The sequence below is a fragment of the Nerophis ophidion genome, linkage group LG04, assembly GCF_033978795.1.
Source record: "Nerophis ophidion isolate RoL-2023_Sa linkage group LG04, RoL_Noph_v1.0, whole genome shotgun sequence".
In the NCBI taxonomy this organism is placed as follows: domain Eukaryota; kingdom Metazoa; phylum Chordata; class Actinopteri; order Syngnathiformes; family Syngnathidae; genus Nerophis; species Nerophis ophidion.
The window spans coordinates 45716380-45733809 of record NC_084614.1 but is presented as its reverse complement, the minus strand read 5'-3'; the positions used below and the strand labels follow the sequence as shown (position 1 = coordinate 45733809).

Sequence of the window (17430 nt, the reverse complement as noted above, 5' to 3'; positions counted from 1 at the left end):
ATATGGGAATGTTTCAGGAATCAAACATATTGTAGACAGATTAAAAAAACGGCGTATAAAAGTGACAGTGGAGCAAAATGTACACATAAATTACACCAAAACATATTTGATTCCTATTATCTATCTATACAACAACATGTTTTAAATGTATATTAAAATGATGATATGTCCCCTTTAAAAGTGTTTCTGGAATGATGCTAAAATGAAAACAAATCCCCATACATTTGTTTTAGCACCAAACATACATCAAAGTCAGTTTAAGTTTGATTAAAAAAAGGTGAAAAAAATCATTTTAAAAAAAGTGTAAAAATGTGATGGGGGGAAGGTTCAAAATAAAATACTGCTTATGGCACCAATTTAGTTAGCCTGGGGTGCACAGTACAAATTCTTTATTTTTTTCTTTGCGTTTTAAAATCTGAGGCCTCTTTTCTGTATAAATATAAATGAAATATATATCCGATGATGAAAAAGTTGTATTGCAACACTCCTAAAAAGTACCTTATGTCCCCGTATTTTAAAATGCATATTAGGAGGTATCATGGCGGATATATGGATTGGTCTATAAACAAATTATTGGATTGGATTGTTGAGAAATTGATTGCAGGGCTCATTGAAGTCCATGCATGAAATTCTGCAAAATTATTCTTTTTTTTTTTTTTTGCAGTGATGATCTATTTTTTTTCACCCCACCCCCACTCCACCCCACAGGGAATATCTGGCAAACAATGTGAGTGTGACTGTCTATCCAGTGAACAAACCATGGCTGTACTCACTCCTGTGGTGTAGCGGGGTGCCTTCTGTGTCCTCTGATGCCCCCCAAGTCCTCCGAAAGGTGCCTTACCCCATCTGGCTCATGGTAAACAACTCTTTATTCTGACAACGCACACAAACACACATAGGCAAGGTCACGGTGAGACAAAAGGACGACAGGAGATTACAAAGACTGGCAATAACAAGGAGCAGTTGATCTCAGCAGGGAACAACAACGTTTGAAGGACATGTTCAGTTCCAGCTTTGTTTTCCTTTAAGCATGTTGGACTGTGCCCTCAAGTGGTTCTTTACGGAAACTACAGCACTTTGTTCTCTTTCAGAGTCAGAAAGCTTACAGCTTCATCTGGATCACATCTGATCTCGTCTCGCTGGCCGTGGTGATCGGACTCTTCAGTTTTCAGAAGTAAGTCCGCACAATACAAACATGCATCTTCTCACGTCATAATTAGTTGACGAAAACAATGTAATCATTCCTTCATTGCTTTATTTGAATAATACAGTGGGACCTCGGGTTTAATCAGTAATCGATTCCAAAAAGTCACAAGACCAACTAAATTGTACAAAGAATGCAGCAATTTCATCATGTAAATCTGATTAATTTATAATAATTATAGTTTCGCATGCCAAAAGCAAGGTGAAATACATATAAATGAACAATTAACATTACTTCTATTGAAGGCTGTTGTTGACGAAGACAGCGTTGAGTGGAGAAGGAGGAGGAAAGGGGAGAGGTTTGCGACAGGTTATTTTGTGAATTCAATTGTGTCTCTCACGTATTTTATCAAACTGCTGGCACTCGAAACGTTCTTTGGCCCAGTAGTGGATTTTTTTTGCAGTCGTTCCTAATAAAAAGAAGTGCAGAGACTGAATCACCCACAAGTCCCTCCAGGATTTTGCAGGCTTTTTTTGTGATTGTGGCAACTTTTTTCAGACAACAGTGGCTAAATTTACCAAGTTTTGCGGCTTATTTTTTTTAATCAACTTGTGATTTTATAAATTTGCCATCAATGTTTTAAGTGTTCTGTGTGACCTTCACCTCAAAATGCAAACGAAAAAAAAAGGAAAACAAATACTGTATTGATATTTTACTCGTTTTATTCCACACAGACTTAAAATTAGACACACAATGGCAGTAGAAGCACATACATTACTGTACAGGTTTATTAATCATGACTAATAATAGTAATGATTAATTATAGTTATATAGCTGGTATAGCTCGGTTGGTAGAGCGGCCATGCCAGCAACTTGAGGGTTGCTGGTTTGATCCCCGCTTCCGCCATCCTAGTCACTGCCGTTGTCCTTGGGCAAGACACTTTACCCACCTGCTCCCAGTCCCACCCACACTGGTTTAAATGTAAAAAATAGATTTTGGGTTTCACTATGTAAAGCGCTTTGAATCACTAGAGAAAAAGTGCTATATAAATATAATTCACTTCACTTCATTTAAGGAAGAAACAGGGCCAACTTAACCCGAGGGGGCCCCCTAAACCTCAACAACCCGCATCACCGCCCACACAAACCCTCAACTTCAACAACCCCACCGCACCCACCCGAAAACACAGTTTGAAAAAAGAAACATGACTTCACTCTATAGAACAGCAATATTGCAAAGATCTCACGCATTTAAAAAATATTTTTCGTAGATGAATACATGTCCTTTGCATTGGGCAGATGCATGTGCTGGCGGTCCAGTAGACTGCCTGTGTTTTAGCTTAATAGTAGTACGCTGGCCTCTCGCATAGGCGATTTGGGTTTGAGCACTGCTTGGAGTAGTCGGAAAAAAACAACGCGGCCGAGAGAGAGTGTACACAATTGCTATGCAAAGCGGAGCTGTTTGTGAGTAATAGCTGTGAACACCAATCATTGCATTCTGCTTTCAAAATCGGGGCCTCTGATTGGGTGTGGCCCCAACGCTTCTGCCCAGGAAAGCCCATGCATTAATGCGGCCTTGGGAAGAAACACCACTAACGGCTTCCTTATACCGGATTTTTTGGACTATAATTCGCAGTTTTTTTTCATAGTTTGGGGGTGCGACATATACTCCGAAGCGACTTATGTGTGCAATTATTAATGGCAAATGGTAAATGGGTTGTACTTGTATAGCGCTTTTCTACCCCTTTTTTAAAGAGCCCAAAGTGCTTGTGACAGTATTTCCACATTCGCCCATTCACACACACTTTCACACACTGACGGCGGGAGCTGCCATGCAAGGCGCTCACTGGGGCCCATCAGGAGCAAGGGTGAAGTGTCTTGCCCAAGGACACAACGGACGTGATTAGGATGGTAGAAGGTGGGGATTGAACCAATAACCCTCAGATTTCTGGCACAGCCACTCTACCAACTTCGCCACACCGTTAACACATTACCGTACAATATCAATTAATATTATTATCTCATTTGCGGAAGAGGCAAAGAAAATGTCAGCAATCGTCACACACACGTCAACCAATAAGAATTTGGCGGGGGAGGGTCATGGCAGAAGTACATTGTGGGTCATGGAATGCTAACTGCTATATGCTATATGCTACTGCCGTAGATATTAAAATGGATAATTTCATCGTTGGCTGTAACTTATAAAAACTGAGAAGGGCTGAACAAAAATGGCAATGAAAAGGAAATAATGTACTTCAGATTACAAAATATCAAATAATATTATTTATCTCATTCACGGAAGATTCAAAGAAAATGTCAGCAATCATCACACACACGTCAGCAATCGTCACACACACGTCAACCAACAATAATTCGGCGGGGGAGGGTCATGGCAGAAGTGCATAGTGGGTCATGGGATGCTAACTGCTATATGCTATATGCTACTGCCATAACTGCCATAACTATTAAAATGGATCATTTCAACGTTGGTGATAACTTATAAAAACTGAGAAAGGCTAAACAAAAATGGCACTGAAAAGGAAATCATGTACCGCAGATTACAAGATGGATGTAGTGAAATATGCAGCAGAAAACGACAAGAGGAAGTGCCGCATACCTTTGGAGTTGGCAGAGTTGTTTAGAAGCAACATCAAGGAAGAAGATTTCATCGGATTTATCGATTAGGAGTGACAGATTGTTTGGTAAACGTATAGCATGTTCTATATGTTATAGTTATTTGAATGACTCTTACCATAATATGTTACGTTAACATACCAGGCACCTTCTCAGTTGGTTGTTTATGCGTCGTATAACGTACACTTATTCAGCCTGTTGTTCTCTATTCTTTATTTATTTTAAACTGCCTTTCAAATGTCTATTCTTAGTGTTGGATTTTATCTAATAAATTTCCCCAAAATGTGCGACTAATCAGTGCGACTTGTATAAATGTATTGCGTATTTTCGGCCGGTGCGACGTATACTCCGGAGTGATTTATAATCCGAAAAATACGGTAGGCCCCTGTTTGCTTTGTTGTCCACAAGTTGCAGACATTCTCAATGTATGTTTTACGCTTGAAAAGTATGTCCATCTTAAACATTGATTTAGGTTCCAAAATATTAACCCCTGCACGTTAAGTTATATATGGCGCAAATGTTTTTGGTAAATGACAGACGATGAGCGATTAACATCACAAAACATAACATCTCCAACAGGAGGACGACAAATGTGCTGTGTGAGCAACAAAGAGTTGGTGTATTGTTACACATTGTTGTTCCTGGTTCGTCTACTCAAGAAAAAAACATAAGTTTTGATTAGACGATTGATGTGCGCCTTTTAGAGCCGCTCAGAGATAAACAATGATGATTGGCCAAAATGTGTGGGGATATTGCGAAGCCGCACATAATTTACGCTTGAGATTCTATGTTTGCACGCTCCCTTAAACTAAATAATACGCATACAAACGGGACTAGTTTGTAACGTGGGATGTTTGGCCATTCGATAACAGAGATGTTATATAGCAGGGCTATCATGATACTGACAACAAATCTGCCTGCATGTTCAATTCCAGAAACTTGGAAGAGGCTAACATTTTTGCAGCAGATTCCTAAAAATACTGGAGTGCTGTCTTATAAATTAAATTTTACTAGTTTCTTTGCAGTCGCTCCTTAAAAACAGCAGAGCTCTCCTGTAGTCAATGGACACTCCCACTCAGCTGGTTATTGTCAGGGCATTCAATACATCACAACTGGACTGTTCAGTCCGTCTCAGAAAACGTTTTTCCTCTCATTGAAGTAGACTTCAGTTCAGAAGTTCATGCTCATTGACTTAGATTGGTCATTTCACTGTGAGGAGTAGGAATGCTCAGGCAGGGGTATTTTCTCTCCTGTTGTATGGAGTTTGTTTTTACTCACAATTTTGTAACTAACAAAATGAATGGACAAAAATCAATTGCCCACTGTCGACAATGCTGGTTTTCAGGAACACACAAAACAGAAAATACAGTCGGTGCTAGCCACATCACAGCTTCACTACAAAAAGCATATTTTACATATGTTTGGCCTAAATTAAGAATTAAATTAAGTCTCAATGTGTTCAATGTATTACAGTGCAGTAATTATCTTATTTTCTACTATGATGCGGCAATCAATAAAGATATTCACCAAGCAGGGCATCCATTTCCTGGTTAAGGGTGAACAATGCTTTGATTGATTGAAACTTTTATTAGTAGATTGCACAGTTCAGTACATATTCTGTACAATTGACCACTAAATGGTAACACCCGAATAAGTTTTTCAACTGGTTTAAGTCGGGGTCCACGTTAATGAATTCATGGTACAAATATATACTATCAGCATAATACAGTCATCACACAAGTTAATCATCATAGTATATACATTGAATTATTTACAATATTTAAAATCTGGGGGGTGGGATGAGGATTTTTGGTTGATATCAGTACTTCAGTCATCAACAATTGCATCAGCAGTGAAATGGACGTTGAAACAATGTAGGTCTTACTTAGTACAAACCCCGTTTCCATATGAGTTCGGAAATTGTGTTAGATGCAAATATAAACGGAATACAATGATTAACACATCCTTTTCAACCCATATTCAATTGAATGCAAGACAAAGATAAGATATTTGATGTTCAAACTCATAAACATTATTATTTTTTTGCAAATAATAAATTAACTTAGAATTTCATGGCTGCAACACGTGCCAAAGTAGTTGGGAAAGGGCATGTTCGCCACTGTGGTACATAACCTTTTCTTTTAACAACACCCAATAAATGTTTGGGAACTGAGGAAACTAATTGTTGAAGCTTTGAAAGAGGAATTCTTTCCCATTCTTGTTTTATGTAGAGCTTCTGTTGTTCAACAGTCTTTTACGCTTCATAATGCGCCACACATTTTCAATGGGAGACAGGCCGAGACTGCAGGCGGGCCAGGAAAGTACCCGCATTCTTTTTTTACGAAGCCACGCCGTTGTAACACGTGCTGAATGTGGCTTGCCATTGACTTGCTGAAATAAGCCGGGGCGTCCATGAAAAAAACGGCGCCTAGATGGCAGCATATTGTTGTTCCAAAACCTGTATGTACCTTTCAGCATTAATGGTGCCTTCACAGATGTGTAAGTTACCCATGCCTTGGGCACTAATGCACCCCCATACCATCACAGATGCTGGCTTTTGAACTTTGCATCGATAACCGTCTTGGATGGTTCGCTTCCCCTTTGGTCCGGATGACACAATGTCGAATATTTCCAAAAACTATTTGAAATGTGGACACGTCAGACCACAGAACACTTTTCCACTTTGCATCAGTCCATCTTAGATGATCTCGGGCCCAGAGAAGTCGGTGGCGTTTCTGGATGTTGTTGATCCGCTTTGCATAGTAGAGCTTTAACTTGCACTTACAGATGTAGCGACAAACTTTATTTAGTGACAGTGGTTTTCTGAAGTGTTTCTGAGCCCATGTGGTGATATCCTTTAGAGATTGATGTCGGGTTTGATACAGTGCCGTCTGAGGGATCGAAGGTCACGGTCATTCAATGTTGGTTTCCGGCCATGCCGCTTACGTGGAGTGATTTCTCCAGATTCTCTGAACCTTTTGATGATATTATGGACCGTAGATGTTGAAATCCCTAAATTTCTTGCAATTGCACTTTGAGATAAGTTGTTCTTAAACTGTTTGACTATTTGCTCACGCAGTTGTGGACAAAGGGGTGTACCTCGCCCCATCCTTTCTTGTGAAAGACTGAGCATTTTTTGGGAAGCTGTTTATATACCCAATCATGGCACCAACCTGTTCCCAATTAGCCTGCACACCTGTGGGAGGTTCCAAATAAGTGTTTGATGAGCATTCCACAACTTTATCAGTATTTATTGCCTCCTTTCCCAACTTCTTTGTCACGTGTTGCTGGCATCAAATTTTAAAGTTAATGATTATTTGCAAAAAAAAGTGTTATCAGTTTGAACATCAAAAATGTTGTCTTTGTAGCATATTCAACTGAGTATGGGTTGAAAATGATTTGCAAATCATTGTATTCCATTTATATTTACATCTAACACAATTTCCCAACTCATATGGAAACGGGTTTTGTACAACTGACGCTGTGGTCAAAGTTAGAATTGCCACAAAACACATTTTAAAATATTCAACACTGCTGCCGTGACAATGCCGCCCGACTTCTTAAATAGATGATACACCCCAGGCCTCAATTTGTCATGTTTCATGTGTCAGGTAAACCACGATTAATGGGGTCATATGAATTCCCTTCCTACTTTATATTGAAGCAAATCTCTCCGCAAAAAACAACATAAATATGATTGATGGATTCCATCCTCGACAAATGTCCACATTTTATGAAAAGTTTGTACACTTTGAGCACAATATAAAGCTATACATTGAAGTTAAAGTACCAATGATTGTCATACACACACTAGGTTTGGCGAAATTATTTTCTGCATTTGACCCATCACCCTTGATCACCCCCTGGGAGGTGAGGGGAGCAGTGAGCAGCAGCAGTGGCTGGGCCCAGGAATCATTTTTAGTGATTTAACCCCCAATTCCAACCTTTGATGCCGATCGTCATGCAGGGAGGTAATCAAACAAACACAGCAAGGAGGTGATGGATCAACTTTCTTTTTAATAACAAAGTCAAAATAACAACTAGACGAACTGTCCTCATTTCCAGCCACCCTGCTGACACACACACACACACACACACACACTCTCACTGGGACTATGTTGGACTAACATTTTAAATTCACAAAATTCCTTAACTTCAACAACCAGGCCACTGCAATTATTAGGAAAACAAAATCAAATAAACTTTACCTTGTTGGTTAATCTTTTTGTCGTGCAGCGTAAGGGAGGGCGGTGAGGAGGCGGTGAGGAGGCAGTGTCGACGACGCTGTGGATACTTCCGAAATGTTTCAAACCAGTCATGGCTACCATGAATTGATTAACGTAGACCCCGACTTAAACAAGTTGAAAAACTTATTTGGGTGTTACCATTTAGTGGTCAATTGTACGGAATATGTACTGTACTGTGCAATCTACTAATAAAAGTTTCAATCAATCAATCAATCAATCAATCAAACTTGTCCGTTGCTTTTTTTTTTGGACTCATTTTGATCTAAAAAAGTAGAATGTGTTGTAAAAGAGATTAAAAACACTTAAAAGGCACACTAAGTTGCATTATAGCTTTGAGTAGCACTGCCGTGCTGACTGAATGAGCTCGATATCACCACGCAAACAATGTGTGTAAGAAATAGAGATGCGCGGATAGGCAATTATATAATCCGCATCCGCGTCATCAAAATCGTTATCCACCCGCCGTCCACCCAAACCAACTTTTTATCGGGACCGTAACCGCCCGCCAACCGCCCGCTAACCGCCCGCTGAATTACATCAGAGGTTGGCCATCTTTACCACTCAGAGCTATTTAAAACTGTTTCACAGAGTAATGTAGTCATTTGCAGCCGCTGACGTTCTCGCGATTATTCAACAACATTCATCCTGATGACAAGAATGTGGGCGTGCTGTGAAGCCATTGCCTTTGACACCTTCAACAACATGTACGATTCGATTGTAGGTCAAGCAACATGTTGTGTGCAGCTTCCGGAATCACACGTACGAGATTGAAAGGCATACTGGGTGATACAGAGTACACTGATGGTTGTGATATAAACAACTTTAACACTTACTAATATGCGCCACGCTATGAAGCCACACAATACAAGATTGACAAACACATTTCGGGAGAACATCCTCACAGTAACACAACATAAACGCAACACAACTAATACCCATAATCCTTTGTATTCATGACACTCCCTGAATATATTTTACACCCCCGCACCCCCAACCCCGCCCACCTTACAGACGCATGGGGGAATACAAAGGATAATGGGTATTTGTTGTGTTGCGTTTATGTTGTGTTACTGTGAGGATGTTCTCCCGAAATGTGTTTGTCGTTCTTAATTGATGTGGCTTCAAAGCGTGGCGCATATTACTAAGAGTGTTAAAATTGTTTATATCACAACCATTAGTGTACTCTGTGTCACCCAGTATGTCTTGCAGTCGTGTGCGTGTCGCCGCGGAAGCCACACACAACATGATGCTGGACTGACAAGCAGATCGTGTATGATGTAGAAGGTGACAAAGCCAATGGCTTCATAGCACGCACTAATATTTAATATCTGGGCGACTACCAGCAGTCTTTCAATAGAATAATAGCGTCTCCTATTGACTTCTTCGCTTTATGACACGGGTCTTAAATGGCTCTTTGAATGGCAAAGGATACCGATCCCAGAACCATGTACAGTATATCAAATGTCTCCGAATGGTACAATCGCCACCTGCCCGAATCTAATTAAAATCTATTTTTTCGTCATGTCAACCGCCCGACCCGCGGTTTACCCGCGGACTCCGCGGATGAGATCGCAAACCGCGCATCTCTAGTAAGAAACGTTTGTACACTGAGACGAGTTGTATACAAGAAAGCATGTTTTTAATTTGGGCTGTGGTTTGTGAATTGAGGTTCCACTGTATTAGTTAAGGAAGAAGCCCATCCCCTCGGTCCTTGGCTTTCTGGAAATGTGGTCCCCAAAACAGTTTAGTTGAATGGCCACGGTGTACGCAAACCGAGCAAAATTGTAGCGAAAATTCTCAAACCGAATCCTTTGAAATGTGTGGCGTACTAAAACTGAGGTACCACCGTTTTAAGCAGCAGAAGTTGTAAGTATTCGGTCTGACTTCCTCTTAAAATACACTTTCAGCATTTAGCAATGATCTTTTCACCTCTGTGGCCGCTACGCAGTGTTTTCAGCATTCATACTTGCATCTGTCCAGTCTGCCTCAGGGCTTTGCCTTATCATTTGCATTTTTCTATGAATGTCGATGCGCTTACTTGAAGTCTCAGTTTTACTCGATAAACAGATCTATTATCACAAACTAAGGCTACTTTCCCAGTGCAGGTCAATTCCAATTGTTTTGGCTCCTCAAAGGTTGTGAAACACTGACTTGCGAGACGTTACTTGCTCAATATCACCTTCGCTGCAGGTTGTTGGGTCTGCATTAATTTAGCATCCAAATGAGACACCAATAGCTACCTAGTCTTTTGGTCTATTTACTAGCTTTCCATAATGGCACTGGTAACCACACTGAAAGAACTAGCCATTGGTGCTTTCTTTGAAAGATACATGAATGCAGACTCAGCAACCTGCAACAACTATTTGTTGGTGATATTGTACAAGTAATATATTGTAATGTAGTAGTAGTGATGTTGTACAATAAATATAATGTAAGTAATGAAATAGTAAATAAATAAATAAATGGGTTGTACTTGTATAGCGCTTTTCTATCTTCAAGGTACTCAAAGCGCTTTGACACTACTTCCACAACATGTGGATTTTTTTTTCCCCAGAGCACTTGAAAGCTGCTTCAAAAACCTCAATGAGTGTCTCAAACAAAAGTGGCGCCACCACACAAGCTATAATGCCCCATCATTCTCTTATGCAAGCGCTTAGGCCACAAGTGTCAAACTCAACTCAAGGCCAGATCTGGCCCGCAACATCATTTTATCTGGCCTGCAAACACCTGGAAATTATGTGTCAATTAAAGTTTAAAATATTTTTTTACTAAATGTAATGGATTTTTTAGTAGTGATAATTTTAAAGTAACATATTCTAAGTCTGTGGTTCTCAACCTTTTTTTCAGTAATGTATACCCTGCAAACATGTTTTTATTTCAAGTACCCGCTAATTAGAGCAAAGCATTTTTGGTTAAAAAAAAAAAGAGATAAAGAAGTAAAATACAGCACTATGTCATCAGTTTCTGATTTACTAAATTGGATAACAATGCAAAATATTGCTCATTTGTAGTAGTCTTTCTTGAACTATTTTGAAAAAAAAGATATAAAAATAACGAAAAACTTGTAGAAAAATAAACAATTGATTCAATTATAAATAAATATTTCTACACATAGAAGTAATCATTAACTTAAAGTGCCCTCTTTGAGGATTGTAATAGAAATCCATCAGGATTCATGAACTTAATTCTAAACATTTCTTCAAAAAAAAGAAAAAATTAACATCAATATTTATGGAATATTTTCACAAAAAATCTAGCTGTCAACACTGAATATTGCATTGTGTATTTTTTTTTTCACAGTTTATGAACTTACATTTATATTTTGTTGAATTATTATTCAATAAATATTTTTATAAAGGATTTTTGAATCGTTGCTATTTTTAAAATATTAAAAAAAAATCTCACGTACCCCTTGGCATACTTTCAAGTACCCCCAGGGGTACGTGTACGCCCATTTGAGAACCACTGTTCTAAGTCATGGCGTAGTAGTCATATTGTACAAGTAATATATTGTAAGTAATGTAGTAGTAGGGCTATTGTACAAGTAATATATTGTAAGAATGTAGTAATAGGAATATTGTACAAGTAAGGTAATGTAAGCAAAGTAGTAGTAGTGATATTGTAAAAGTAACATATTTAAAGTAATGTAGTAGTAGTTATATTGTACAAGTAATGTGATGTAAGCAAAGTAGTAGTAGTGATATTGTAAAAGTAATATATTTAAAGCAATGTAGTAGTCGTGATATTGTAAAAGTAACATATTTAAAGTAATGTAGTAGTAGTGATATTGTACAAGTAACACATTTTAAGAAAAATAGTAGTACTAGGCCCTGCGATGAGGTGGCCACTTGTCCAGGGTGTACACCCCTCCCGCCCGATTGTAGCTGAGATAGGCACCAGCGCCCCCCGCATCCCCAAAGGGAATAAGCGGTAGGAAATGGATGGATGAATAGTAGTACTACTGATATTGTACAAATAAAATATTGTAAGTATTGTACTAGTAGTAATATGGTCAAAGTAATGTAATGTAAGTACTTTAGTAGTAGGAATATTGCACAAGTTATATATTGCAAGTAATTTAGTAATAGGGATAATGTAATGTAAGTAATGTAGTAGTAGTGATATTTTGTACACAAAATATAATGTAAGTAATGTAGTAGTAGTGATATTGTTTGAGTAATATATTGTAAGTAATGTAGTAGTAGTACTGATATTGTTCAAGAAATATATTGTAAGTAATGTATTAGTAGTGATATTGTTCAAGTAATATATTGTAAGTTATGTAGTAGTAGTGATATTGTTCAAGTAATATATTGTAAGTAATGTAGTAGTAGTGATATTGTTCAAGTAATATTTTGTAAGTAATGTAGTAGTAGTGATATTGTTCGAGTAATATATTGTAATTAATGTAGTAGTAGTGATATTGTTCAAGACATATATTGTAAGTAATGTAGTAGTAGTGATATTGTACAAGTAACACATTATAAGTAATGTAGTAAGAGTAGTGATATTGTTCGAGTAATATATTGTACTCCTCTCTGAGCTGCCACCTTACCGTGGTAGAGGAGTTTGCGTGTCCCAATGATCCTAGGAGCTATGTTGTCCGGGGGCTTTATGCCCCCTGGTAGGGTCTCCCAAGGCAAACAGGTTCTAGGTGAGGGATCAGACAAAGAGCAGCTCGAAGACCTCTATGAAGAAGACAAAACATGGACCCAGATTTCCCTCGCCCGGACGCGGGTCACTGGGGCCCCCCTCTGGAGCCAGGCCCGGAGGTGGGGCATGATGGCGAGCGCCTGGTGGCACAGCCCGAAGAGGCAACATGGGTCACCCCTCCAATGGGCTCACCACCCATAGCAGGGGCCATAGAGGTCGGGTGCAATGTGAGCTGGGCGGAAGCCGAAGGCAGGGCTCTTGGCGGTCCGATCCTCGGCTACAGAATCTGGCTCTTGGGACGTGGAACGTCACCTCACTGGGGGGGAAAGAGCCTGAGCTAGTGCGCGAAGTGGAGAAGTTCCGGCTGGATGTAGTCGGACTCACTTCGACGCACAGCAAGGGCTCTGGAACCACTTTTCTGGAGAGGGACTGGACTCTCTTCCACTCTGGCGTTGCCGGCAGTGAGAGGCGACGGGCTGGGGTGGCAATTCTGGTTTCCCCCCGGCTTAAAACCTGCACGTTGGAGTTCAACCCGGTGGACGAAAGGGTAGCCTCCCTCCGCCTTCGGGTGGGGGGACGGGTCCTAACTGTTGTTTGTGCTTACGCACCAAACAGCAGTTCAGAGTACCCACCCTTTTTGGGTACACTCGAGGGAGTACTGGAAAGTGCTCCCCCGGGTGATTCCCTTGTCCTACTGGGGGACTTCAACGCTCATGTTGGCAACGACAGTGAAACCTGGAGAGGCGTGATTGGGAAGAATGGCCGCCCGCATCTGAACCCGAGTGGTGTTTTGTTATTGGATTTTTGTGCTCGTCACAGTTTGTCCATTACAAACACCGTGTTTAGACATAAGGGTGTCCATATGTGCACTTGGCACCAGGACACCTTAGGCCGCAGTTCCATGATCGACTTTGTAGTTGTGTCATCGGATTTGCGGCCTTATGTTTTGGACACTCGGGTGAAAAGAGGGGCGGAGCTTTCTACCGATCACCACCTGGTGGCTGCGATGGTGGGGGAGGATGCCGGACAGACCTGGGAGGCCCAAACGCATTATGAGGGTCTGCTGGGAACGTCTGGCAGAGTCTCCTGTCAGAGAAAGTTTCAATTCCCACCCCCGGAAGAACTTCGAACATGTCACGAGGGAGGTGCTGGACATTGAGTCCGAGTGGACCATGTTCCGCACCTCTATTGTCGAGGCGGCTGATCGAAGCTGTGGCCGCAAGGTAGTTGGTGCCTGTCGGGGCGGCAATCCTAAAACCCCTTGGTGGACACCCGCGGTGAGGGATGCCGTCAAGCTGAAGAAGGAGTCCTATTGGGTCCTTTTGGCTCATAGGACTCCAGAGGCAGTGGACAGGTACCGACAGGCCAAGCGGTGTGTGGCTTCAGCGGTCGCGGAGGCAAAAACTCGGACATGGGAGGAATTTGGGGAAGCCATGGAAAACGACTTCCGGACGGCTTCGAAGCGATTCTGGACCACCTCAGGAAGGGGAAGCAGTGCACTATCAACACCGTGTATGGTGCGGATAGTGTTCTGCTGACCTCAACCGCGGATGTTGTGAATAGGTGGAAGGAATACTTCGAAGACCTCCTCAATCCCACCAACACGTCTTCCTATGAGGAAGTAGTGCCTGGGGAATCTGTGGTGGACTCTCTTATTTCTGGGGCTGAGGTCGCTGAGGTAGTTAAAAAGCTCCTCGGTGGCAAGGCCCCGGGGGTGGATGAGAACCGCCCGGAGTTCCTTAAGGCTCTGGATACTATGGGGCTGTCTTGGTTGACAAGACTTTGCAGCATCGCGTGGACATCGGGGGCGGTACCTCTGGATTGGCAGACAGGGGTGGTGGTTCCTCTCTTTAAGAAGGGGGACCGGAGGGTGTGTTCCAACTATCGTGGGATCACACTCCTCAGCCTTCCCGGTAAGGTTTATTCGGGTGTACTGGAGAGGAGGCTACGACGGATAGTCGAACCTCGGATTCAGGAGGAACAGTGTGGTTTTCGTCCTGGTCGTGGAACTGTAGATCAGCTCTATACTCTCGGCACGGTTCTTGAGGGTGCATGGGAGTTTGCCCAACCAGTCTACATGTGTTTTGTGGACTTGGAGAAGGCATTCGACCGTGTCCCTCGGGAAGTCCTGTGGGGCGTGCTCAGGGAGTATGGGGTATCGGACTGTCTTATTGTGGCGGTCCGCCCCCTGTACGATCAGTGCCACAGCTTGGTCCGCATTGCCGGCAGTAAATCGAACACATTTCCGGTGAGGGTTGGACTCCGCCAAGGCTGTCCTTAGTCACCGATTCTGTTCATAACTTTTATGGACAGAATTTCTAGGCGCAGTCAAGGCATTGAGGGGTTCCGGTTTGGTGGCCGCGGGATTGGGTCTCTGCTTTTTGCAGATGATGTGGTCCTGATGGCTTCATCTGACCGGGATCTTCAGCTCTCGCTGGATCGGTTTGCAGCCGGGTGTGAAGCGACCGGAATGAGAATCAGCACCTCCAAGTCCGAGTCCATGGTTCTCGCCCGGAGGGTGGAATGCCATCTACGGGTTAGGGAGGAGACCCTGCCCCAAGTGGAGGAGTTCAAGTACCTAGGAGTCTCGTTCACGAGTGAGGGAAGAGTGGATCGTGAGATCGACAGGCGGATCAGTGCGGCGTCTTCAGTAATGCGGACGTTGTACCGATCCGTTGTGGTGAAGAAGGAGCTGAGCCGGAAGGCAAAGCTCTCAATTTACCGGTTGATCTACGTCCCCATCCTCACCTATGGTCATGAGCTTTGGGTCATGACCGAAATGATAAGATCACGGGTACAAGCGGCCGAAATGAGTTTCCTCCGCCGTGTGGCGGGGGTCTCCCTTAGAGATAGGGTGAGAAGCTCTGCCATCCGGGAGGAACTCAAAGTAAAGCCGCTGCTCCTTCACATCGAGAGGAGCCAGATGAGGTGGTTCGGGCATCTAGTCAGTATGCCACCCGAACGCCTCCCTAGGGAGGTGTTTAGGGCACGTCCAACCGGTAGGAGGCCACGGGGAAGACCAAGGACACGTTGGGAAGACTATGTCTCCCGGCTGGCCTGGGAACGCCTCGGGATCCCCCGGGAAGAGCTAGACGAAGTAGCTGGGGAGAGGGAAGTCTGGGTTTCCCTGCTTAGGCTGTTGCCCCCGCGACTCGACCTCGGATAAGCGGAAGAAGATGGATGGATGGATGGATAATATATTGTAAGTTATGTGGAAGTAGTGATATTGTTCAAGTAATATATTGTAAGTAATGTAGTAGTAGTGATATTTTTTGAGTAACATATCATAAGTAATGTAGTAGGAGTATTGATATAGTTTGAGTAATATACCGTAAGTAATGTAGTAGTTGTGATTTTGTTCAAGTAATATATTGTAAGTAATGTAGTAGTAGTGATATTGTTCGAGTAACATATTATAAGTAATGTAGTAGTAGTGATAATGTTCGAGTAATAAATTGTAAGTTATGTAGTAGTAGTGATATTGTTCAATTAATATATTGTAAGTAATGTAGTAGTAGTGATATTGTTCGAGAAATATAATGTATGTAATGTAGTAGTAGTGATATTGTTCGAGTAACATATTATAAGTAATGTAGTAGGAGTAGTGATATTGTTCGAGTAATATATTGAATGTTATGTAGTAGTAGTGATATTGTTCAAGTAATTTATTGTAAGTAATGTAATAGTGGTGATATTGTTCGAGTAATATATTGTAAGTAATGTAGTAGTAGTGATATTGTTCGAATGACATATTATAAGTAATGTAGTAGAAGTATTGATATAGTTTGAGTAATATACCGTAAGTAATGTAGTAGTAGTGATATTGTTCAAGTAATATATTGTAAGTAATGTAGTAGTAGTGATTTTGTTCAACTAATATATTGTAAGTAATGTAGTAGTAGTGATATTGTTCGAGTAACATATTATAAGTAATGTAGTAGAAGTGATATTGTTCGAGTAATAAATTGTAAGTTATATAGTAGTTGTGATATTGTTCAAGTAATCAATTGTAAGTAATGTCGTAGTAGGGATATTGTTCGAGTAACATAATATAAGTAATGTAGTAGGAGTATTGATATAGTTTGAGTAATATACCGTAAGTAATGTAGTAGTAGTGATATTTTTTAAGTAATATATTGTAAGTAATGTAGTAGTAGTAATTATATTGTTCGAGTAACATAAGGTAAGTAATGTAGTAGTAGTATTTATATTGTTCGAGTAACATAAGGTAAGTAATGTAGTAGTAGTGATATTGTTCAAGTAATATATTGTAAGTAATGTAGTAGTAGTGATATTGTTCGAGTATTATAACTTAAGTAATGTAGTAGTAGTGATATTGTTCAAGTAATGTATTTTAAGTAATGTAGTAGTAGTGATATTGTTCAAGTAATATATTGTAAGTAATGTCGTAGTAGTGATATTGTTCAAGTAATATATTGTAAGTAATGTAGTAGTAGTGATATTGTTCAAGTGATATATTGTAAGTAATGTAGTAGCAGTGATATTGTTCGAGTAATATATTGTAAGTAATGTAGTAGTAGTGATATTGTTCGAGTAATATTTTGTAAGTAATGTAGTAATAGTGATATTGTTCGAGTAATATATTGTAAGTAATGTAGTAGTAGTGATATTGTTCGAGTAATATATTGTAAGTAATGTAGTAGTAGTGATATTGTTCAATTAATATATTGTAAGTAATGTAGTAGTAGGTATATTGTTCGAGTAATATATTGTAAGTAATGTAGTAATAGT

The 17430-nt window shown here is 40.7% G+C and overlaps 1 protein-coding gene across 4 annotated transcripts in view; it reads left to right on the top strand.

Annotated features, from left to right (window-relative positions):
- The window catches only part of gdpd5a (glycerophosphodiester phosphodiesterase domain containing 5a), a 101767-nt gene that overhangs the window by 64788 nt on the left and 19549 nt on the right, over window positions 1-17430 (top strand). For all 4 annotated transcript variants that reach the window (XM_061898169.1, XM_061898171.1, XM_061898168.1 and 1 more), the window contains exons 13-14: window positions 709-856; window positions 1092-1174. In XM_061898169.1, coding sequence (XP_061754153.1) covers window positions 709-856; window positions 1092-1174 — 231 coding nt within the window. The remainder of the gene's footprint in view (window positions 1-708; window positions 857-1091; window positions 1175-17430) is intronic.